Genomic DNA, 26,487 nt, shown 5'->3' with positions numbered 1-26,487 from the left:
CAGTTTTGCCAGGCCTTTCTTAAGAGGTAAAAGTTCCTGGCTGTTTGCATTTCCCAGAAATAATGTTTTCCATGTGTAGGGATTTTACAGATTTCAAAGTGCTTTCATGTCAATTACTTTATTTAATTTAAAAGAAGTTCAGATACCAGGTCAAGCTAGGAATGATCCGGTTTCAGAGGGAAGGAGCGCTCTAGAAAAGGAGGATCCTTTAATAGAGGGCCGTCCTGGGGCCGCGTGCCCGGGGAAGGCGAGAGTGGAGGAGTGTCCTCTCTCTCCCCCACCCTCAGGCGGCGGCCTGGCCAAAGCCAGAGGGGGCTGTCTCCTCCTCTTCCCCAGCAGCTGCTGCTCGCTCAGCTCACAAGCCAGGGTCAGGGGACTGGGCGGCAGCGACTCTTCTGGCTCCTGAGAAGTGGATCCGGTCGGGGCCACTACGATGCCGGGAGCCGCCGGGGTCCTCCTCCTCCTGCTGCTCTCCGGGGGCCTCAGGGGCGGTCAGGCGCAGCTGCCGCAGCAGCAGCGGCGGCCACAGGCACATCAGCAAAGAGGTACAGTTGAGGCACGGGCTTGGGTTGCATCCTTTGTCGGGACGGAGACCCCTCACTTCTTCCATTCTTCCGAAAGTTGCTGTCTGGGGACCGCAGTCTTGCTTCGCCTTCAGAGAGTGCGCTTTGGGGCAAGAGGAACTTGAAGCAAGTTCAAGTTCAATGCCCTGAGAGAGTAGTGTAGGGGGAATTACCTAAGTCCTGCAAAGGGAATGGGTAGTGCTTTTCATTGTTCATTTTTTTCGAAGAGATCTTGCTATCACGATACATCCTGTAAATTGATTTCTGAAATCTTTCCAAGAGGAAAACTTTTTCCAGTTGGAAAAAAAAGAATTTCTTCAAATCAGATCTTGTCTTGCAGAGAAAGGTTTCCCAAGCTGTGTGGTTCATACGGAGGGTAGCTGATGCATCTAAAAAAACAATTACCACACACACAAACACACACACATACACACACACACACACACACACACATATATACACACACACACACATATATATGTATAAATTTTACGGAACTTTGTTTTCAACTTTTAAAACAGGATTTCTAAAGAGGTTATGTGGTTTTTTTCTTTCATGGCAATGGCACCTCCAGCCTCACCTTTTTCAAGCCCACATCTTATCTTCATATCCTATTTTATTGCAGTGAAATCGGGAAATTTCTCCTTTTGTTTAAACACAGAGGAGACTTCTATGTCATGTGTACTTTAAGGCCACAGTGATGAGATATTCACTTTGGGGGACTTTGGAAGATGGCTGTATTTAATGTAACTTAAATAACTTATTCTCCTCAGAGCCTCTTAGTGTTCATGTATATCTCTCTCTCATTTCTGAAACTTTTGGGAGTCTTTGAAGAGTTATTTTATTATCATGAATTTTACAGGAAGCACATGTGCAGCATTCTAAAACATTGTAACACAGTATTTCAGCAAACAATTCTTTAAGTTGGAAAACCTGTATCAAAGTAAAAAAAGTTAAGAAATATTTATTATTCTGTTTTAAATATCAAAATGTTTAACTTAAGAGTACAAAATCTGGAGGTTAGAAGCTTTTAAAAGTTTTAGTGAGGCTGAATCTGCTAAAGTTTTGAAGTATACTTATCCTTCTTCCAGTTAACTTCTAGCTAAGTCAATAGTTCTGATATTTGTTCTTATAATCTTGCATTTTTAGCAGTACTTTTTTTTAAGGAGTAAAGAGATATCCCAGGCTCCTTCTATAATAATAACTCCCTGATTAAAATTCTTGGAATAAAAATGGCCTTGCATTCACTATATAACTTTTTTCTTCTATTTTTGCTTTTGCTTCTCTGAGAGGTAAAATGGGGCCAATATGACTTAATGAGTAGAATTTACGAGAGTGATTTTGAGAGTATCTCTGGCCACTGATTTTTTAAAATGCTACTTTCAACTATTAAACTTTGCTCAATTACAAGATGTGTTTAAATAAGACATAATACTTTAATAATATTAGGTAGCTGGGAGAAATGAGGGGCCAGGGGCACCAATCCTTATGTCCACTTGGAATGGGGTAGAAACGCAAAGTATGCAGTGTAGCGATCAAGTGAATTGTTGCTGAGAATTATCCTGAGCACACATAGGATTTCTCTTTTTTCCTCTCCCTTCTTATTTACTCTCTTTTCAAATAAGGTAATAGTAACTCTGATTTCTATGACCCAGGTACAAGATAAAGTGAATTCCGGAGGAAGGGTTTATACTACCATTCTGTCAAGATACCACTTAAATGCTATATACAATAAGGAATTTTATTCAAAATAACTACAACATACAATCTACTATAGACTACTATAATCTGCATTCTAGTATCCATTATTGTCTTTGTCATAGACCATTTACAACATATTTGGAGGTTGGCTCAAGGATAAATGATTTAAACCTGTTAATGTTAAAAGTATGTACAATTCATGGAACTTTAAAATTGGATAGTGATTTATGATTTAAAAATGCCTTATGTACATGATCTTTATTCGCCTTCAGATATTATTATTCTCAAAGGACAAATTTAGAACGTGGGCTTGTAGTAGCAGTAATTTAAGTTTACATAAGAATAACTTCATTTTCAACAATAAAACACTTCTGGTATTGTTTGTGCTGAATTTTCTTTTTTATGGTTCCAAGGTTTCTTTCCATTAATTTTTTAGGCCATGTTTTCTTTTCAGTGTTGTTGCACTGAAGCAAGCCCTCTGTGAAAATCATGGGATATGAGTATGACTGAAGAAGGGGTTGCCTGGCTAAGATCAACTTTTCTGTTTTCGATTATACCAGCACTGACCTTTCTAAGCAAGCGCTAATTGTGTAGAAGTTCTATTTCTCCTTATAATTCGATGCCAATTTATTAAGAATTTTTGAGATGAATCAACCATTTTGAGATGTTGTAATTGAGTTAGAAACATAATCAGACTTTGTTTTTTACTTTTTCTTTGAAATCTTATGTGGTTTGTATAGCATACTCTATTGTAGTATGAATAGCATTGATTCAGCAAGAATGATAGTCCAAGGAAATTCTTTAGCTATATTTAAAATTGACAAAATAGGAGAATGATGTAATCAAAATGACTCTGTATTTCAGCAAGTCAGTGTCTAAAATTTTTTCTGATATTCTTGTGAATAATATGTGGAAATGGAAGCATAACGTTAGGTAAATTGCAACTGATTGAAAAATAGTTTCCAAAGAATATTGCATAGTGGATTAAGATCATTCTGGAAAGAAGTCTCTAGCAGTTCAACAGTGGTTTTCTTATGTTCAACTATCTTGGTAATGGCTTGATGGAAAATGTAAAATCCAAGCTTATCAGAATTGCAGGTGGTCCAAAATTGATACAGGTGGCTAAGCAGGTTACTAACAAGTTCAGAAATTTTGAAGGTCTCTATAGCCTGGACCATGAATGGCACCTACATGAAGTTGTTTTTATTATTCATATCCACATGTTAAAAAAAGTCCATTTGTGCTCTTCTGGAAATTAGTTACATCCTTTATATATTTAGGAATGAATATGAAGACAGGAAGAGAAAGGCCACTCTGAATTGCAGCAAGTTCAATATGTACATATAGTATAATACAGTGACAAAAAAGGTTAGCTCACTTTTATACAAAACTCATAGAAGCACACAGGTCTGTTGGTTAACACACATTTGGGTATTTCATTGACAAATGCGTGTAGATTCAGAGAGGGGAGAGCAGAACGGTTAAGAGTCTGAGATTTTCAGAAGAGGAATGTCCCAAGTAAAACCTTTCCATCTGAACAAGGAAAGATTTAGGGAAGGCAGTCATAAGAAATGTCCTCAAATTTTCCGAAGAGTCGTTATGTTAAAGAGAGACTATTCTAAAGGCTGAACGTGGATTCATAGAAGAACATGACAAACAACCAGGTTTGAACTTTATAATATGGAGAAAACAGCTACTCTCCTCACTCTCTCCCCACACCATTTTGAGCTGTTCAGAAATAGCTGGATTGTGTTTGACCAACTTGCTTCTGGAAATGACCATGCAGTGATCAGATGTACAACTAGTGAGGGATGCTTTATGAGGGAATACCTCTACTGAGATGAAGTTAAGATCCATCAACTGTCTAGCCATTTTTCAATTCTAAGATTCTAATATTGTAGTCTATTGTTTTTAGAGTGCATACTTGTATTTAAATTTCTGAATTCTTAAAATATCAAGAAAATGTTAAATGTATAAAAATGTGCTTTTAAATCCCTTCTGGGATTTAAAATAAAAACATGTTTGAGACAATCCTCACACATTTTTGGCAAGAATACTTAGATATTTAGCATGAAATTTCCACATCACCGTCAATTGCACAGTTCTAAAACATCTTGTGTTATAACACGCAAGAATAGAAATTACCTGAGAAGTTTTCAGGGGACTCATAGTGGCCATAAACCTGGAATTAATTTTTTTAATGTTTTTCTTTGCTGCATATGTAATTTTTTGGCTTGTTTGCCATATACTGACCTAATCATTTAGTAAAAATGATTCATAACAGATAAAATGCATGGCATTTCAACATATTCAAAATATTTATATGAACATATTCAACACTAAATATTATAGATGTGATAGAATTAATAAAATTTATATAAATTTTATTTTACGTTATATTTCACATATTAATGTATACAGATTTCTGGTCTATCTTAAGATTTTTCTACCCTAGGATTTCATGCAAACTAATGAACTGAATCTATATCAAGAGATGCTGGGGGCTGGGCAAGGTGGCTCACTCCTGTAATCGCAGCACTTTGGGAGGCCTCGGTGGGTGGATCACCTGAGGTCAGGAGTTCAAGACCAGCTGAACCAACATAGCGGAAATCTTGTCTGTACCAAAAATACAAAAATTAGCTGGGCGTGGTGGCATGTGCCTGTAATCCCAGCTACTCAGGAGGCTGAGGCAGGAGAATCACTTGAACCCTGGAGACAGAGGTTGCAGTGAGCCGAGATCGTGTCACTGCACTCCAGCCTGGGCAACAGAGGGAGACTCTATCTCAAAAAAACAAAACAAAACAAAAATTTAAAGAGTTGCAACTTATCATCTGTCCAGTTTTCAGTAAGGCCTTATTTAGCTTCTAGAAACCATGTGAAAAAGATCAGGAAGAAATTATTGTAAATAATTATTGTAAGTGGTTGCACAAGTGGTTTAACTTCTAATCTAGACGATTCGGGTTTAGAATTTGTTTATAGTTGCAACTTGAAACTCGAGAGCTAAACAGGAATTTAGGCAGAAGCTCAGTTGCAGTGAATGAGAAAACAAGATAGAGTTTAGAGAAAGATAAAAGTAGATTTTCCAGGCTTAGTATATACCAAGCAGATAGAAATAAAACTAATTCTAGGCTTTCCCCATTGTTAAGACTGAATTTAGAGGTCAGAATTTGTGAAGGAAATTGGTGGGGTTGGGCCTATATGCATTAGAATGTGGTAAATGAATGAATGTTTACACTGAGTAAAACAGACAAAAAAATTCCTGCTCTTGTGGAACTAATATTTTGTTGGGATGGAGATGAGGAGACAGGACTATGATGAATATATAATGAACTAACATAAGAACACCTATATTGTATAGAATGTAGTTGATGATAAATGCCCTGGACAAACAAATACAGCGGGGTAAGGACAGTCAGGAGTTCTAGGAATGGAGGGAGGTTGGTGGCTGTTTTAAATAGTTGGTAAAGGTTGACCACTTTGAGAGGATCTCACTGGGGCAAACACTTGAAGGTGACGTGGGAGTGATTCGTGCAGTTATCAGGGGGAAAAGTACCCTCTGTACAGGGAGCGGGCCTCTGAGGCCTGCTAAGCTTGGAGCATGGTGAGAAGGCTCAGAGGAGAAATGGGAAACTGGAATACATAGCATTGTTGACCTTAATTGTAAAGATTTTGCCTTTTAGTCTGAGTGAGACAGGGAGGCATTGGTGAGTTTTAGCAGAGTTAAATAAACAAATAAAATCACTGTTATGTTTTTTTTTTCTCTAACACGCACCAATCCACGGGACTAGACCAACAGTCCAAGCATAGAATTATCTTAGATTCATCTCCTGTCCCAAACATTCCACTGATACAACACATTTAAATGATTCTACATTCAAGAGCATTCCACTTCAACCATCCTGTCTTATCTTATCATGGTGAAGCTCAGATGCGTCTTTGTAACACTTCTTTTCTTCCCTTTGGCAACTCAGCACTATTCCGTTATTCAAAATATATCAGTACCTCAAAAACAAGTTGTGTGCTGGGAACTTCCGCAGCTTTTAAAAATTTTGCTCCAGTGTACTTAGAAATATGACATAGATTTTTAATGGTAATTTTAAATAGTATGCACTTTAAAACAAAAATGAATTATTCACAATCTCACATGGACATATAGGAACTTTGGAGTTCCCTTTTTTATTTTCTATTTCAATATCAAACGCTAAAGTTCGGACACAATTGTTGAAAATGACATAGTGATGTATTGGTCTGATGACTTATTTTATGATATGAACTTTGAAATGCTATCTCTTTTACATTCAGAAACTTATTCTATGCTCTGTTTCCATTTTTGTGACTATTTTAAGAATCGCTGTAAGTTTTAACAATAACCTTTTGAACTATAGTATGCAATTTTGGCCTAATTTAATTCTGTCATTTAGAACAAAAAGGTGAAAAAATTGGATAGCTTTTCCCTCTCTCTCCCTTTCTTCTCTTTCTCCCTTTCTTTCTTCCTTCCTCCCTTTATTTTCCTTTTCCTTTAGTATTCTTCCTGTGAATAAAATATGGTAATTAAACTAGATGATTCTAACAAATGTAACATTCAGGAAGATAGTAAGGCAAAACGTTACTTAAATTTTCCTTATTAAAAGCCACAGGTAATTACTATCTAAAGATAATTTGGGACATACTTTCAGGGTGAGTTAAAGCTAAAGACATTTGCTTGTCAAAGATGTATAATATGGGTTTAAAAATGTTTTTCTCCTAAGTAATCTTGAGTGTGGATCTTAATATGGGAACTTTATGCTATTTGGCTTTTATTTGGACACGTGACAATATCATTGAGGATTGCCTATTAATGGGTTATTATTCATAATATCGGCCTCGGTGACGTGCCTAATCTAGTTCAAATAACAAGTTAATCTATGCAAATTGCTGATGATGAAAACCTCAGGAGCTGTTTAGTGCCTGACACTTAGGAAATGTACCTTGTGCAATGTTAAGTATGTCTCTGCATATGGAGTTCACTCAACTGACCCCCGAACTGTGTACCTTCCCAAGGCTCTTCATTTAGCTGCGTCCTGAGTGTCAGATGGTTTACATTGGTACAATAATATGTAGCTGCATTGTGAGCATTAACACATTTACTTACGTAGCAGAGCTATCTAGTAGATTAATATAATTATCCTCATTTTGTAGAAGGAAAATATGCCCAGCAACTTGTCAAGGACAAATAAAAATTCCAATGCTTGTTTTGGAGTTAGACATTGGGCTTTTATATATTTATCTTTTATAAAACACCCTGAGGAAAAAAAAAATCCATTTCTGAGTTATGTTAGTCTATCATAACCAGAGATTCATTTGGTATTATGGAAGAACAAAAAATAAAATGTTTAGTCTTGAAGATTCTTTTTCATTTAAATACACACACACACACACACACACACGCTGCTGCTTATTACTATGTAGACATATACACACATGTGTATTACTTAAAAGTATGCATTAATTCAAATGCATTCATCACATTTTAGTCTTTACATTCTTAGAACTTTGATTACTGGACACTAGGCTATAAGAAAATATTAATTGATTCTTTATTGGCTTTTCTGAAGTCACTTTACAGAAGTTACTGCAGCAAGCTAGAAATACAATGGTATTTATTATACTGTATAATGAACTCTTTAAAAATAGTCAATGTGTAAATGTCAGTGAATGAAAAGAACAAGAACCAAACAGATATACCTAAGAATCAGAGAAAGGTTAATCTCAAAAGTCCTTCTGAAAAGATGAAAAACCTTAGCATCTTCATAAAAACATTTAAAGACTTTCATTGGAAGTTGAACTCAGTTAAGACAAAATTTTTCTAATCTCCCAGATTTTGAGAGGGTGTGTTTGTGTATGTATGTAATTGCAGCACCAGTACACATGTACCATTTACAGCCTAGCACTCACAGGACCTAATCTGTATATTTAGTATGTTGTCTGCTTGATTTTTGTTTTCTTAAGGTATTAGATTTTGTTTATCAAAATCTTTGAATAAGAAAATCTAAAAATTGAATTTCTAGAAAAGTCTCATTGCCCTGACAAAGGATTATGGACCAAAGAATAAATTATAAATGAGACAATTATAATATTCCATCCAGTAGCTATACTGTTAAAATTCCAAGGTGTAATCCCTTTTGAATGACCTGTAACTTAGAAGGTCCTATTCTATAGAAGAAATAGAGTTAGTAGAGTTTACTGCATCAAATATCTTTTTTCAAATGCCTACGTATTATAGTTGACACAATTTCCTGGCTTATTGCCTTCTATGCAATTTTCAATTACTGGATGAAGCTGAAAGTTTGAAAGAGAGCATGAAGCAGTGCAATTGTCATTTCAGTGAGCTACCTCGTCTCATTGGTTTGTCATGGTGCATATGTAAAACACTGAATATAAAACATGAAACATCTAGTATAGCCTCAATAAATGTTCATTTTCAAAATGCCTCAAAAAAGGAATTAAACCTAACAACATAACATGACATTCTCTGGCTGAAAGAAACACTCTTCTCCAATATCATGTGGTATACCAAATTCAGTTGAGGGTGTTTGTGAAGGAAGGAATTTGCTTATATACTTGAAAACACAAGTGTTTGAATTCTGTTCTAATTAGAATTTGCACTGCAGTGTTTCTTTATTCTCAACTTTATAGCTTAACCTACAATAAAAACTCTTATTAATACGTACCTCTTTATACCTTCAGTTTCCACATACGGTACCCTGCTTTGGAGGTAACTTTGAATCGTAGAAAATGTATGGACTTGGGAGAAGGCTAGAATTGGATTCATAGCCAAGTCACCACTTTACTAAGATCAAAAGCCTGAGTCAACAGAGTTAAATCTTCTATTTGTAAAATAGGTTTAGGTTAGATAATAAATGTGAAAATGCTTGCCAGCTAATCGGTAAATGCTAGCTCTTTTCTTATTTCTTTTATGAGCATAAAACTAAAAAAATGATATTTGCTTTGCATATAACATATCGGTTTTGCTTAAAAACAGCAAAATATTCTAAAAATTTCTTTGAGTAGAACCTAAGAGATTATAGATGGCAAACTATTTATCTCATTGCCAAGAGATTGAATAATTCTGTCGAGGTTACACAGCAAGTCAGTAACAGAGATAAGAAGAAACACAAGTTCCTATAATTAGCTAACAGCTACGTTAGTAGCTCTGTGTGAGAAGTGATTTAAAACAGGCAACATGATGGAAATTTTTGCAATAATTTGTAGTTATTCATACTTCAAATGTGATACAATAAACATTTTTTCTAGGAATCTCATTGTTAACTATGTATTTATTTTGTTGATAAACTATTTTTAAAAACTTCTTTAATACATATAGTATGTTTAGATAAATATATGGCACAGAGTAAGCATTTCATAAAGGTTAGTTATTATTCTTAGTCTATGAAGTATATGTTTTCCTTGACACCTGCTTGGGTAGAGATGACAATTTGGCATGTTTGACACACAGTGTAAGTCAATTTCAGCATGGCCTTCAGTGAAAAGTCTATTGGATTCCAGAAAAGCTCTCAATATAGATTGTCTTTATTTGGACTCTCCCTAATTACTACAGTAAAAAAAAAAAAAAAAAAAAATTCTTGGAATACATTATTTAATACAACTCTGGATAGGGAAGATTTTTAGTGTGTCTACTTGTGTATTAAATTTTTAGTATGTCTATTTTGTATTAAATCTACTATTAAAATAAACCACCAAAAAACAAAACCAAAAAAACCTACTTCAGAAAATCATGTAGCACTCTAACAAATCTCTAGAGAAAACTGCTTTTCTAAACTTGGGAACACTGGATTTTGAAAATATTTCAGACAAAACACTTCTTATAGGCCCTTTTACCTTCAGAAAGTTTCAATCTTGCCTAACACATAATGTGCAACTATTCATTTTTTCATTCTGATACACTAGAAAAGGCACTGGATTTGTAATTGGAATTACAGAAAATAAATTTTCTCTCTAGCGCTTCCTAAAGAGATTACCTTAAACATGGATAAGTCATTTAACTATTCTGAAATTCAATTTTCCATCTAAAAAATGACAATATAATGTTTGAATCTATTTCATGGGGTTGTTATAAGGGTTAAATAACCTAAATAATACAAATACCATTATTAATACTATTTGTTATTGTAATAAATGACAGAGTTGGCTTTAGGCATCATTGGTTATGAAGTTTGCTCCACCCCCTTTCTTTGTTTTTTCCCCCAGTGGCTCTTAACCATTTGTTACTAATTAATAATGTTATGTATTAATATACATATATTTATTAATAATGTTTTAAAAATTCTCAACTTTATAGCTTAGCCTACAATAAAAACTAATTAACTAAGTATTAATATACTTAGTTCTCCTGTTTTCAAGGACCCATGACACATAGCTTTCAAGCATGGCACAAATTATTTGTTTAGTAAACATGTACATACTACTGCATAAGAAGAAAATGCAGTATCTGGAAATGTACATCAGTTTCCTACAAACAAGTAGCAAATAGTAAGTATTTAGTGAAACTATAATAATAAACTACAAAAAAATAGTCCAGGGGTTCTGAAATATTTTGTGTCAAGATTCCTTTATCCTCTTAAAAATAATCGAAGCTTTGATTTATGGTATATCTACTATTTGTATTAAAATTAAAATTGGAAAACTTAAAAATGTTTGCTAATTAATTTAAAATAACAGTAATAAAACAATTGCATGTTGACAAAAAGAACATAGCTTTATGAAAAATAATTTTATATCCAAAATAAAACTCTTCATGTCTGGTTTAATAGAACTGGATTCTCATTTCTGCCTCTGCATTCAAATTATTACGTTATTTTAGTTTAAATTATTTTGGTTTAAGCATATTAAGAAATATATAACAACAAGCATAGATATGCTGTTAGGAAAAAAGAGGAGGCTTTCAGTGCCTTTTAAGATAGCTGTAAATATTCTTTGATTCTATATCAAAACTCAGTAAATGGTAGTTTTCAAAATGATTGGCCACAGTGTGGTATCTGACACTGTATCAATGATATTTTTGTACTCTTTTATATTAAAATGCACTGATCTATCTTGAACTTAGAAAGAATTTTACCCATGTGTGATGTTATAGCATCATTCATAGATCATTTGGAAGATACTGATTTACTACTTATGCAGATCATCCACAAGTTGACAGATTTTCTTGTAAAATATTTTTTTAAATCACATTTTTATTACTATTGATCTCATCAGAAAAGTCCCTAAATATTAGAAGCTGTTAATCTCACAGTAATAGAGACAAGTTTTTCAGAATTTTTATTTTCCTTTGTAAGTTCATGTAGTTACTGACAAATTTTGTTATTTTTCTTGAAATACAGTTACTTTATTCATTTTTAAAAAAATGTTTATCAAACAACTGAGTCTTAAAAACCATAGTCAGATACTTTGTGTAGTACATAGGGTATTCCACGAAAAAAAGTGGCTAGTTTAGCTTGCAGCTGAAAACAGTCGTACAAATGCTTTTCCTCAAATCAACCATCATGCTTCAGTATACAATTAATGCTAAAAAGATGTACCCAAGGGTAAAGATTTAATAAATTTAATCATTGTTACTACTTCATCAGGTACATTCATCTGTGAAACTTGTTGTTTTTTTCTTCTGGGAGTGTGTAGTGGTGAAAAGTAAACTGACCACTAGCATGGTTTAGTACCCCTGCCTTGATTTGTGCTAATACCATCAGTGTTTCCCATAACTATTACTTTTGCACCATCAGTGCACATGTCAACACAATGAAAAGGCAGCTAATAATTAAATCTCATTACTGAAAGCGTTTTTGAACTTGTGTACCTATGGATAACAGATCTTCCTCTGAGCTCTACAGAGTTAGACTATAGTTAACTTCCTCACTGCCTACCTCTTCACCAATTCTACAAAATCTATAGCCATATGAAGGTAAATTTTGCAATCAGAAAAAGCCAAAACCACTTCCGTTTTTACCTCAGGTCTAGTCTAGGCAAGTGATACCATTTCTTTTTAAGGTGGAAGAAATCCAGAAGAGCTTCTTCTGTGGAAAAGCAGGAAGGGTTAAAACCAGCCAGACATACATCCAGAAATCAAAATCTCTCCATATCACCTGCCCTTCTTTCTTTCCGTTCACTTGCCCGAACTAGAGTAGAGATAGTGTACTTACCCACAGTTGGACATATGATGTTATTCCTAACAGATTTTAAAAATGAACCCATGGCCGGGTGTGGTGGCTCACGCCTGTAATCCCAGCAGTTTGGGAGACCAAGGCGGGTGAATCACGAGTTCAGGAGATTGAGACCATCCTGGCTAACACGGTGAAACCCCGTCTCTACTAGAAAAAAAAATACAAAAATTAGCTGGGCGAGGTGGCGGGCGCCTGTAGTCCCAGCTACTCAGGAGGCTGAGGCAGGAGAATGGTGTGAACCCGGGAGGCAGAGCTTACAGTGAGCAGAGATCGCGCCACTGCACTCCAGCCTGGGCGACAGAGCGAGACTCCGTGAACTCATGAGCAAGGCTTAGTACAAAGGAAACATGCTAATATCCGTAACTCTGAATATTAGCAGAGGAGATTTTTATTCCTTGCTGAGCTCCTGAACTCACATCAGGAGGGGTCCTTTGTACTTTTCATAGAAAGAATTCTTGTTAGAAGCACTGGATATCATATTTCTCAAAATATGGAATTTTCTTCATTTATTTCTAGCCTTTGAAATTTTGTGATTTCTAAAGCATTTAAAAGGTTTTGTAATGTTGAGAACCTAAAACGTGATTCTTTTCTCTGTGCCCTTCTCATACCATTATATGTATGTCAAATGATGGATCTGGTTTCTTTTTCTTATTTTTTGGGAGCTGTCCAGAGACTCAAGGATCCATCCTTTGACCAACTTTTTCACTCTTCAAGGTCCTCATGCTGCTCTGATTTCAGATATATAGATATATTGCTTACCAAACACTGCTGGGTCTGAACATGACTGGTAATAAGATATTTCCAGATTAAGTGGACAAATTGCTCAGAACTTTTTAGTATCACAATTTAAATGACTAAATTTTTGAGGTTTATGTGTTTCCAGCCCAATATGCCCTCTCCTTATCTAATATAATTTATCTTTTAAAATTAGACTGGCTTTGCATATGTCAGATTTTGTATTTAACAGACATTTTATGTATTTCTTTGTTAGGAAGTGTTCAATGTTAGACAAAGGGAGCAGTTTACTTTGGAATCCATGTCCTGGTCCTGCTGAATAACATGCCCTCACCCTCCTTCTCTTTTTTTTTTTTCTGCCATACACTTCCAGTAACATAGAAAGAGTTAATTGGTGTGTCCCATCTTTATTGCTTTTGTAAATAGCTATAGATACACTTTATAGGTAGATAATGGTATGTTTTAAAATTCTGCAAAAATACCTTTTCAATTCTCTTTATTCTTTTTCTCAAGCTTTGATAAAATATTTTTCATTCAACTTTTAGGGACGGATTTTCTCCATAGAGTTCCTGATGTGGTGCTACCGGAAGTGGGGCTGAGAAAACGTTATTCTAAAGTTCCTCATTCACCTAGGATCTGAAATTTTATCTTTATTTATTTATTCCTTTGGGTAAAACATTGCCCTCACAGGCTATTCTTTTCTAAAATGTTTGCTGTGCTGTTATTATTCACTTTAATGCAAATTAATTTATCCACTGACCTTCCTTCTTGACAGTTTAGGACTGTATTAAGTTTTCAGATATGCTTGGTGAGAAATAGTGAAATAAAACTAGTTAACATCTATGCAATACTTAACTATGCGCCAGCACTGCTGTAAGCATGTCTCATGCCTTAATTTATCAAAGGTAGGTACTATTAATCACATTTAACAGAAGAGAAAACTGAAATACAAAATGTTAAGTAACTTTCCAAAAGCCAAGCAACCAGTGAAGTGGTAGAGACCAAGATTTGGACCTAGGTGGTTCTTCTTTGTGGCCCGTTCACCTACCCGTGGCAGCATGTGACCTGAACCCTGAAAGAGCACAAATTAGTAAGTAAAGGGCTTCCTTTAGTGACATACTGTAGAGGTGATTTTGTTTCCCTTTTTTGTGAGGTTTCCTATGAAAAGATTAACATTTAAACAATATTTACCATTTACATTCAGCACTATATCCTGATATATCAGGTGAGTCTGTGAACATTTTTTTTTTAAAGAATCCTTGGAGATCGCAATGAATAAATTCTTAACTGTGTCAGGTATGCATGCATTTTTTGAGTCATATTTAAGAGTTTGTAGCACTTCTAGAATTATTAATTGGTAAGAGTGTGCTTTTTTCTCTTTGTTGTTGTGTGCAGTGTTAAAGCAAAAATAATCAAGGCCCAGGGCTTTTCCTGGTTAGTTAATGAATATATGACAAGTGATGGCAAAGGGGTAGTTAAAGTTATTAACTTAATCATTAATTGGCCCAGGGTATCCCCCAAAGCCACAGCTGGAACTGAAGTACTACAAAAATGACGGTTTTGTTGTTATACCTTTTCTTTACATAAGGAAATAAATAAGCAAAAAGAGGGAGTATCTTACCTATTTGTTGATCAAATATCTTGTAATTCTGCTTATGGTAACTCCCAGAGTAGAGAATATCATCCAGTTGGCCCCCTTTTTGAAACTGGATTGCAATGGAAATCCTATTGGCCAGGTTACTGGGTAACAGGAGCTGTAGTGCTAGAGCTGTGACTGCATCAGAAGTCCAGCGGTGTGGGCACAAAGCAGCGCAGCACTTTTGAAGTTAGACATTGAGAGTTTGAGTCCTAGATTCACACCTTGCTGGCTGAGTGCTGTTGAAATAGTGCTGTTGAGTGAATTATGTAACTTCTTTAAACCTGATAATCTCACCTTTAAAAGAATGACAATAGTAGTGCCTTTTTAAACATTAAATGGAATTCAATGTTTAATTTGTATTCAGAAGAGGATGGAATCATTATTTAAAGACTTTATAGTCAGTGGTGTTTTCAGCATGGGCAACAGGAGCTTTAACTTAAAAGATCTAGAAACTGGGCTTGTTGGCCATAGTTTTAGTGTGATTAGAGGTGGTCATAGGCTGGTCTAAGTTGCCATATCCTGGTTATGGATGGTAATAGAACTGCCTATTTATTTGATGTCTTTGCTTAGTTGTCTCCTAGGTCCTTCAAAGCCAGGACTGAACATAGCTACTCTGCATTTCCTCAACTCTTCTCCCATCAGCTTTTCCCAACTCAGAAAATGGTACCATCATTCACCCCTTGAATCAAATTTGACATCTAGAAGTCACTATTAACTTCTCTCTTTCCTTCACCTTCCAGATTGAAATAATCAGCATGTCTGTCATCTACACCACCAGAGTTTATTCCATAAATATCCGCATCTTTTTGTCCTTATTGCCTTCTAGACCACAGTACTGTCTTTTTTTGCCTAGGCAACTTCAGCAGCCTCCCAGCTGCTCTCCCTTCTTTTCTCTTTTCCATTTTACAATCAGTTTTCCATGCAATAGGCAAGGTGAACTCTGAAAATAGTAAATCAGATTAGATCTTTCCTCTGCTTAAAACCTTTCAATGCATTTCTATTATAAGAATAAATTCTAAATTCATTAGATTTTAAGGCTATTCATGACAGCTCTTGTATTTTTCTTTGATTTCAAATTATTCTCTTTTTCTGTTATTTTCCAGCAACAGTAGAGACTTCTTTTCCATTTCAAGGCCTTTGTCCTTGCTGTTCCTCTGTCCATAGCATTGTTCCATTAGATCCCCGATGGCTGTCTCCTTCTCAATGTTCCAATCTCATGTCAAATGTCACCTCTTAGAGAGGCCTTTCCAGAGGGCCACTTTAAATTAGTTTCTGTCAGGCACTCAACTCCCTGTTGTAATTCCTTTGAACAATTAAATAAATGTTTATCTTGAATACCCTTGTTTATTTATTTTTCTTCTTTGTTGTTTGTCTCCCCAGACGGTTGGAATATAAATTCTGTTCTAAAAGGATCTTCATCTCCAGAGTTGAGGAGATACATAAATAATTTTTATTTTGAATTAACACATGGCTGTGTTCAGGCTCTTCTGAATGTAATTCCATAGAAGAGGTCAAAAGTGGATTCCTATATGTAATGAATCTGTCCTGTTTATGATTTTCAGTTATATAACGAGTTAGAAGACCAATCCAATCATATTTCAGATAAATCTCAAGAGCAATTGCTATGGCAGAGAACTAGAAGGGTATTTAATCAACTAGTTCCTCTTCTAAGATCTTTAGCTCTTTAACAGTTATAAATTAGTAAAGTATGTTATATAATGCTAGGACTTTTTGCCTTTCATTGTTTCTATTGCTTTATCTCCAGCTTCTAGTCTGACATATGGTAGGCACTCAAAAATTGGATGAAGAATCAGCTCTTTTTGGACAGACCAAGAGTGTTGTCTTTTAAAACATTTTATGTGTACTTTTTCCCCTGATCCTTTTATAGTATGAATGAATATTTGTATAAGATATAAATTTCTACAAATACTGAAACACAGTATGGACAGATACAAGTTATCATTATTAATATCACCTAGATAATAAATAAAATATCTTAGAAAGTAAGGCTACCTTAAATTATCTTGCTTCTTGAGTTTTTATTTTTCCCCTCTAAGGATATTCCAGTAAGAGTTGAGCAGTATTTAAGCTTTGGATAAGGAATGCATATTTCTTGGCTTAGTCAGAACTTTTCTGGATGGAAGTTCTTTTGGGATGAGAATTACACTACGTAAGATTAAAATGCCCATTTAAGATGTAAATTCTAAGGATAAAATATAGATAACTCACATGGGGCGATTTGATTGGCATCTGTTTTCGTTTTTCTTTGTTTCTTTTTAGATACCACCAAAGTCCTTCCTATTTCAGGCAAAAAGATATGTTTTTAAAACCACTCACAAGGCCTCTACAATATGTCAGATAATTCGTGTGTGTGCATGTCCTTGGATGTGTATGGTCTCTTGCTTGAAGTTATCAGCCAGCAAAATGGTGAAATACTTAGAATCAGTAAAACATCTGGAGGTCAAGAAATGCAGGGCCTATATTCTTCTCCTTATTTTAAGAATGAAACTAATAAAAAGTAAGGTAGAGCTGACCCTTCAGCAAAGGAGGGATTTTTATTTACGTGTGAATTTGAGAGAAAGGGGGACAAGAAAAGACCTTTGAGATCAGGGCCCAGGTCTGTTTTGTTGCTACTGTATCCTTACTGCATAGCACAGTGCCTGGCACCTAGAATGGTCACAGCAAATATTGAATGAGAGAAAAATAGAAAAGGAAGAGCTAACTTTTAGGAAGGAACACTTATTTCCCACTTACAGGTATTGAAAAAAATATGAAGATGGTTAACATTATGATACTGTCAGATGTAGGCAGTTACAATTTGTACTCAACTGTAGAAAAAAGAACTAAAAACAGAATTTACCAGGACATAAAAGAAAGGTGTAAGAGCATGGATTCCTGAAACAGGATGTTCCAATTAAATATTTAAATTTAAGGGAGGATTCTAGGAGTTTAACAGCTATTTAAAATATGCCCTGCTGGTATTCTTCCTAGGTTCTCCACACCTTCAAAGCTCATCACTTGGACAAGATTGCCTCTTTACTTTCTCTAAATTAATCTGGTTCATCCATTTTTGCAAAAAATGACAACTCCCCTCTCTCACTAAAGTATTTGAACCATCCAGAACACCCTCCTGTCTAGGCATGGTGGCTCACAGCTGCAATCCCAGCACGTTGAAAGACCAAGGCAGGAGGATGGCTTGAGGCCAGGAGTTCAAGACCAGCCTAGGCACAATAGTGAGATCCCTGCCTCTATAAAAATAAAATGAAAAAATTAGCTGTGTGTGGTGGCACACGCCAGTGGTCCCAGCTACTCAGGAGGCCGAGGTGGGAGTATTACTTGAACCCGGGAGGTCAAGGCTGCAGTGAGCCATGATCACACAACTGCACTCTAGCCTGGGCAACAGAGCAAGACCCTATCTAGTAACAAAAAAAAAACCCAAAACAAAAACACGTTATAGATTATCTATAGATTCAATTTTCAAAAATCCTAGGCTTCTCATCCCTAAATATTGTTATAATACTGCAATTTTCAAATTAGCTTTCACTTTTAAGAAATGCTACTTTCCATATTGGAGTGAATAATTAATATAGAACAAAAATGCATGTCTGGGATTTAGAAAATCTTGGGATTCTGTTTCTATCCTTGCTTATTTTTTATTAAGCTCAGTCATTCATTTTAAGAAATGATCCCCTTTACCCCAACTGTAGAGGTATATACTACCTTATATACTACCATACTCAAAAGGTTAGTGAAGAGGCATAGAAAGAGTAGTGAAACAGTGAAACCTTCTAGATGCCATACAAAAGTGAAGCACATGACACCACCATGGTGAAAAGGAAGCTAATGAAGACCATCAGATAGTATTTGATTTTATCTCTCCATAGAAATCATGATAACTATGTTACATAGTTACTGAAATTTAGACATTAAGTTTATGGAATCTCTCTGACAGTTATATTAGCTAATCACTGAACAGAAATTTTAAAATAAGTATTTAATATTAATTCCCAGTCTTAGGAGAATATTTAGCTAATAATTCTACAGTTAACTGCAGAGTTTATTCATTATTCAATTAATAATGTCTTTTCAATCACTTTACTGTTTCTTGATTCATGAAGAATACATACCAAGTGTATTAGTCTGTTCTCACACTGCTGTAAAGAACTGCCCACGACTGGGTAATTCATAAAGAGGTTTAATCGACTCAGTTCCGCGTGGCTGGGCAGGCCTCAGGAAACTTACAATCATGGCAGAAAGGAAAGCAAACACAATCTTCTTCATGATGTCAGGAAGAAGTGCAGAGCGAAGAGGGGGAAAAGCCCCTTATAAAACCATCAGACCTCATGAGAGTCACTATCATGAGAACGCATGGGGGAACCACTCTCATGATCTAATCCCCTTCCAGGAGGTCCCTCCCCCAACACATGGGGATTACAATTTGGATTACAATTCAAGATGAGATTTCGTGAGGACACAGAACCAGACCATATCACCAAGAGAATAAAAATTAACACAGAATGCCACTTTTCTATTCCCTTTAAATATTTCCAATTGAAAGTATTTCCATGACCTGGCAAGTTCTTATAGAATTCAATCACTATTGATGTCCCAATTGGTATAATAAAAGAAGAAAACACATAATTTTGAGACAAATCCACCTTTCCCACACTCTCAGCATATAAACACATAACTGAAACAAGAAAAATGAGAAAATAAATCAAATACATAATATGATGAAGAATTTACACTATTCATTATGATATGTGGGACCAAAGTGACAAAAGTAATTGGACAAAGATAGACTCAGCAATGAGGACCTGGAAGAAATGAGTTTTCAGCCCATTTTAAAAGTAGAAGAGAAGGTAGGGTATCAAAAGTAGAGTGTGCTAAGGAAAGTGGAGGGTATTTTTGTCGTTGTTGTTGTTTTTAGAGACAGGGTCTCCCTCTGTCACCCATCTTTGCCCATTGCAGCCTTGAACTACTACTGGGCTCAAGTGATCCTCCTGCCTCAGTCTCCCACAGTGCTGGGATTAGAAACGTGAGCTAGCCACCACCCAATGTTTTCTTGATTCAGTAAAGGAAAATTGATGGTTTCTCATGTTCACCAGAGGGAAACATCCATTCATTTTATCAATGTGTTCAAAATAATTCTTACTCCTTCTTTCACTTTCAAGTGTTTAATTCATTTTTGTATTATATTCATAAATATGACCAGATACAACTTAGAATATGTATACTATCTTATTTCATATTAACACACACATTTTGTTCTTTCACAATAGATTTGTGTATGGTTTCATATATTAGAGTGTTAAATATTGAATTTATTATAATTTACTTAGTAAAATATTGATGTTAAAATCTAGTATGTTTATTTGAGGGGTATAGGAGGCTTACAGTGAGATCATCCTTTCATCAAGATTTTTTTGTGAGACACTATTACTGGAATTGTGCTTTGTGCATTATATTCCATTGACGTAATTTTAAACTTCCATTCTACTTCACTACAGATGGAATTTCATTATATCTGACTCCACAATAAGTGGGTTCCAGAATCGTTGACATTTAGTAGAATTACAGATATTAATGTCTTTGTATTTTCTGCATTAAAATGCATTATGTGTGCTTTCAATTCTGTTTTAAAGAAACTGCCATTGATTTACATAGTTGTATGGAAGAGTTTTGTTCAAATGCCATTGCCTGATTTCATAGTGGCTTTTATTTTCCTTCTGAAATCATTTACAAATATTTCTTAGGGTATTGGCTACTGTTGGTTTGAAATGAGATAAAACTTATGGACTATAAATATGTTTGTGTAAATTTTCTCTAGCAGTAAGTCTTTCTAAAATCTTTGTGGACATTAAGCTGTAATTGTAGCTTTTTCTTGCAAGTTTCTTTATTCTCTGCTTTATTATTCCCTTGTAGGAAATTAAGTATTTTATATAAAAATGCTTAGAACATCTTTCTCTTTTAAAGAGGGAAATTAAGATAAAGAGCTCGGTGAGAATAGGATCTTTTCCTGGATTGTATGTTTCTGAGATTTGGTGACAGAGTGACTGCTGTGGAGGCAGGAGAAGGAGGGATCCAGGCTGAAGAAGTAGACAAAGACAGTGGACTTTGGTTTTAAGAGGCCTGCTGCTGGGATCTTCTCACCCATTCCTAGCAGAGCTCAGAAGTAGGCATCCAGTTGCAGTAATTGTGTTTTGGGCTCAAAGGAGCCCTTAGAGTGCCAGACCTAAAGAGGCAACGCCCGATAAGAGTTTCAATAGTTGTATCCATTCTAGAACCGCCATTTTCTTAAGAGTCTGAGGCCCAGGGACAAATGCCCAGAACGTATATACACTTTGATAGAAGGAACATTTCAAATCCATCCAGGTCAAGATCACTCACTAGGTCTTGTGCACCTCCTCCTCCTCCTCTTTTCTGTCTGGAGTTAGTAACCACCACAAAAGACAGCTTTCTGACTTGTCATTATACCACCCACAGTCTTATTTTTGGCTTGGTTTGAGGGTGTCCTGTTCATAACTTACGGAAACAGATTTGGAGTGTGAATGCCCTTGACATCAGTTTTAATAAGCATTTTTAATTCTACAATAAAGTGATTCAGATAATTTATTTTTCCTTTGTCTCTATCTCCCTAGATAGAAATATACAGAGGTTGGATTCCTGATGAGTTTCTTTCTCTCCTCTCTTTCTTTCTCCCTTTCTTTCTTTCTCCCTTTCTTTCTTTCTTTCTTTCTTTCTTTCTTTCTTTCTTTCTTTCTTTCTTTCTTTCTTTCTTTCTTTCTTTCTTTCTTTCTTTCTTTCTTTCTTTCTTTCTTTCTTTCTTTCTTTCTTTCTCTCTGTCTCTCTCCTCTCTCTCTCTCTCTCTCTCTCTCTCTCTCTCTCTCTCTCTCTCTCTCTTTCTTTCTTTTTCTTTTTCCCCTTCCCTTCCCTTCCCTAGTCTCATCCTGTTGCCCAGGCTGGAGTGCAATGGCATGATCTTGACTCACTGCAACCTCCGCCTCCTGGGTTCAAGCGATTCTCCTGCCTCAGCCTCCTGAGTAGCTGAGATTACAGGCGAGCACCACCATGCCTGGCTAATTTATTTTTGTATTTTCAGTGGAGATGTGGTTTCACTATGTTGGCCAGGCTGGTCTCGAACTCATGACCTTGTGATCTGCCCTCCTTGACCTCCGAAAGTGCTAGGATTACAGGTGTGAGCCACCATGCCCAGCCTTCCTGCTGAGTTTCTTAGTATTATTGCCAGGTCGAAATTTAGGCATAGTAACATAAAACATGTTGTTCTGCATCTGGAGGCCAGAATATAATAAGCATTGTTAATTTAGTTAAAGGAAAAGGCTGCTGTTGAAGATTACACTTCTTGTGTATGTGTAGGAGATAACAGAATAATGTCTCTTTTCCAAGATGCATATGGTTTTCTTTTGCTTATATGCCAATTTTAATCAATGGAGGAATTAATAAGTTAAATTAAATAATTAACCATTTTATAATTTTAGTTGGATATTGGTTGACCAGTACTTATATGATGGTATAAAGTTCTAGAAACTGGATAACTTTAAAAATCTTTCCATATAATGCATTATATTCTGGGTCATAGTTTCCTATGTTATAACTACTAAACAAGATAAACCAATTTTATTTTCAAAATCAATCTTTGGGGTAACTTTTACTTAGAGCCCTGACCTAATAAATCATGTACGTGTTTATTTCTGACATGTATTTTGATAATCATTTAGATTAGTCTTATTTATGTTGATATGTATGATAAAATTTCTTTGGAAAATATGGTTTATTGAGTTTAAACCTCTTATCTCCATTTAGCTTTCCTAAATTTTAATTATATTTTTCTGTTCTATTGAAGGCATAGTACCAATTTTGTGTCAGGCATTTTATTCACTTTGTTTCAACTGTTCTTGAGACCCCTGAGGACTAGGACTATTGCAGTTATGAGTCTATAACTGAGGAAAGGAAGCTTATCTGGACAGGAAGATATTTACAAAGTGATATAAAGACACAATCTCTTTTTAAAAACAACGTTTTAAAGGTATAATTTCTATAAAATAAAGTTTCTGTACACATAAGCAGTGTATGTGACATTTGACAAATATATATATATACCCATATAACCATCACCCCAACCAAAAACAATAGAACATTTCTACTTTTCCAGAAAGCCTTCACTGGTTATTTGCTGTCTTTTTCCACAGCCCTGAAACTCTTATCTGATTAGTTTCATCTGTCCTAGAATTTCCTTTATATGAATCACCAACTATGTACTTTTTTCTGTCTGCCTTGTTTCACCCAGTCTACTGTCTGTAAACATCATTCATGTTTTTGTGTCCATCATTATTTTGCTCCTTTTAATTACTAACATTTTCTGTTGTATGAATGTACCTCCATTTTTATTTTATTGGCCTGTTGATGACATTCAGACTGTTTCCAGTTTTAATTATTATGAATAAAGTTGCTATATACAAGTCATGTACAAGTTTTTTTATGGACATATGTTTTCATTTGTCATATTTATCTAGGAGTCAAATTCCTGAGTTGCATGAAAAAAATGTTCATTTAATTTTATAACAGAAAAATTATTTTCTAAATAAAGGCATGATCTTAGTCTGGTAATGTTTATTTACTTCTATCAACATATGTGATTGGTGAGTTAATTTTTTGGATAATGAATGATACCATAACTGATGCTTTTTCTTCCTACTTCTTCCTTTCTCCCTCTTTTTACATAATTAAAAAAATAAGGAGAAAAGTTGGCTTTACAGGGAAAGATTTTGTTTTTTAAGTTTCTGGCACATTTGAGATTTCTGTAAAATTCTTCATAAGCATATAAAACAGAGTAAGTATATTTTGTTTAACTTTTAAAGCAGGGTATTATCCATTTGTTAGTTAATTGCTTAAAATTTATTATAATTATGGGTAAGACAGTGATACCAAAGGAAGAAAAGAAAAATTCCAGTTTATTCATTAAGTAAGAATGTGTCAATGCATTTTGAGTGAAAAAAGTCATTTTACACTCAAGATACAAAGATGAGCAAGATAATTTTTTAACCTCAGGAATGGCATAGTAAACAGTAAATGTATGTATATCATTAGATTTATACAGTCAGGCTGAATGTAGAAAGGGCTCTAAGAAAGTTATTAAAATTGTTTTTAAATTATGAGGAAGTAGAAACATTTCCATCTAACAGGAGTAGGGCAGTTTCACAGAGGAGTTGGAATTTGGACTGAGTTTTGAACAGAAGAGAATTTTGACGGGCAGATCAGGAAAAGAGCAGTGCAGGAGGAGGGAATGGTGGGCTGTGGAGCATGGGCGATGAGAAAGGCAGATTAAGTTAAAATAGGGTTGACAAATTGTGAGAACACAGGATTAAGGGACTGGAATTTAAGTTTAGATTTGCTTTGATAAAGAAAAATGTTACTTTGTGATGAGAGAAAATAAGCTAAAAATTAAAAATTTAGAAACATATCCACTCTGAGAGATTAAGAAAAGTAAAGATGGGGTCTGCTAACGTGTTATTGAAATGGACTGCAGAGTACAGCCATTGGCATTGATGAGTCTAGATGCTGTGAGAAAGATTATTACTACATTGACAATTCTAAGTAGCTGGAGAACTTTTAAACTTTCAAATTCCATATTTTTAGTAATTTTTCAAATATGATTAATTTAGCCCACAAAAATACACCCCATCATTGATATAACCAACCATTATAATTATTTATTCGACTGGTGCACTTTGTCTCTAAACGACACATTTCTATGAAAAAAGATCAACTTCACTAGCTCCTCAGGCTTCTGGCTGTGACTTTTCATAAATGCCTGCATGAAAGTAAGCTATAACTTTGCTTCATTGTTGTTTGGATGACATTAATAATGGTTTTACTTACTGACTACAGGCATTGTAATCAAGATTCCATTTTAAAACTGTGTACTTGTAACTTATTGCAACATAGTGACCAAGACACCATATTCTTACTTCTGGAATCAATTTGTGGACATTGTTAACAGTATCTTCACAATTGCACTAGTCAAGCAGTCAGAGCTAAGCTTTCAGAGCAGGTTAGGGGAAGCTTGTTAGCAATAAAATATAGTCAAAATATACCAGGCGTAATCATATTTTTATGTAGTGGAATTACCTCAGCACGTAGTGACTCTAAATTAAATGAGTTTATAATTGAGGTTTGTGTGCAAGGGAAAAGAAAATTCGTCTGTTATGGAAACTCTATATATTTTTTGCATTATAGCCAAAGTCTTAGTTACCTTTTGAAGGTATCTGTAGGTGCCATTAAATTCAGCTATCCTCTTCAGCTGTGGGTATAAGCATATGGCAAACCCAGGCAAAAATTAGAAAAATAAAAAGGATGGTAAAGAAATGGAAGATAAAAAATTAATAAGAGAAGAGGCAAGCTAACTTTCTCATCCATTTTTTTCCCTCAGGTTATTAACAGAAATTATTTCCAACATAAATGTCCATAAATAGTTTTCAAAAACTAGAAAGAAATTGCATTTCTACTTTAAAAATAGCTTTCTATGGCTGAAGGTTTGCTTCAGTTGTTTTACTGTCACAACTCCCCAAAGCCACCTGGTTCTGCGATGTCGTATCAATTTGATACTTCAAACCAATGGTTTGTGCTCTTTGGCTCCCTGGTGCAAACAGGGAGATAAATGTTACTTAAATAGCAGGTGAATGTAATTTTGCATTTTAGAAAATGTCTGCACGTTTATTAGAAAAGTGAATGCTGAAATCAGCAACAAAATGTAAAGTGAGCAACTGAGAAATACTACTTATGATAAGAGCTCACTTGTATTGTTTAACTGTGTAATCCTCTATCATATATATCTATAATACTTGCTTCAAGTTCATTATAGCTCCTGGGCCCAGTACATCCTAGTCCAGTTCCAAGCATGTCTAATTTTAAAATAGCTATGCTCACTTCAAAAGAAGATTTTGCTACAGCTTTATTTTATGTTATAGGCTTTATTTATTTATTTATTTATTTATTTATTTTGAGACAGAGGCTCACTCTGTCGCCCAGGCTGGAGTGCAGTGGTGCAATCTCCGCTCACTGCAAGCTATGCCTCCTGGGTTCACGCCATTCTCCTGCCTCAGCCTCCCAAGTAGCTGGGACTACAGGTGCCTGCCCCCACGCCGGGCTAATTTTTTTTTTTTTTGTACTCTTAGTAAAAACGGGGTTTCACCATTTTAGCCAGGATGGTTTTGATCCCCTGACCTCTTGATCCGCCCGCCTCGGCCTCCCAAAGTGCTGGGATTACAGGCATGAGCCACAGCACCTGGCAGGCTTTACTTTTAAAGTTGTATCACCTATAGATAACAGAGACAGCTTTCATGGACACCTCAATTTAGAAGAGTCTTATGGGCAGTTTGTGAGATAAACGGTAAGTGTATGTGCTAATCAGATAATTCTTTTACTGGAGCCTTTAGGTGAAGATACCAAATCTAAAACATCCTGATAATTAAACTGAGTTGATCATTATTGGGTTCATTATTATCAAATTTAATTATGCTTTATTTTGTGATGTTTAAAATGTGTTCTTAAATTCAGTAGAATATTAATATATCATACTTTTCCATTTTTTAAATCTTATTAAAAATAACAAAAA

The 26,487-nt window shown here is 35.1% G+C and overlaps 1 protein-coding gene across 7 annotated transcripts in view; it reads left to right on the top strand.

The window, feature by feature from the left end:
* Window positions 1-26,487, top strand: part of LAMA2 (laminin subunit alpha 2) — a 676,086-nt gene that overhangs the window by 40,315 nt on the left and 609,284 nt on the right. For 4 of the 7 annotated variants that reach the window (XM_030928799.1, XM_030928802.1, XM_030928800.1 and 1 more), the window contains exon 1: window positions 311-545. The exons of 1 other annotated variant lie outside the window; for it this stretch is intronic. In XM_030928799.1, coding sequence (XP_030784659.1) covers window positions 434-545 — 112 coding nt within the window. In that variant the 5' untranslated portion in view covers window positions 311-433. Of the gene's footprint in view, window positions 1-310; window positions 546-26,487 lie in introns of those variants that run through there. 2 more of the 7 variants (XM_030928804.1, XM_030928803.1) reach the window with 2 other exon arrangements.

Source organism: Rhinopithecus roxellana, chromosome 4 (assembly GCF_007565055.1).
Source record: "Rhinopithecus roxellana isolate Shanxi Qingling chromosome 4, ASM756505v1, whole genome shotgun sequence".
NCBI classification, from domain to species: Eukaryota; Metazoa; Chordata; class Mammalia; order Primates; family Cercopithecidae; genus Rhinopithecus; species Rhinopithecus roxellana.
This window is presented reverse-complemented; position numbering and strand designations above follow the sequence as displayed.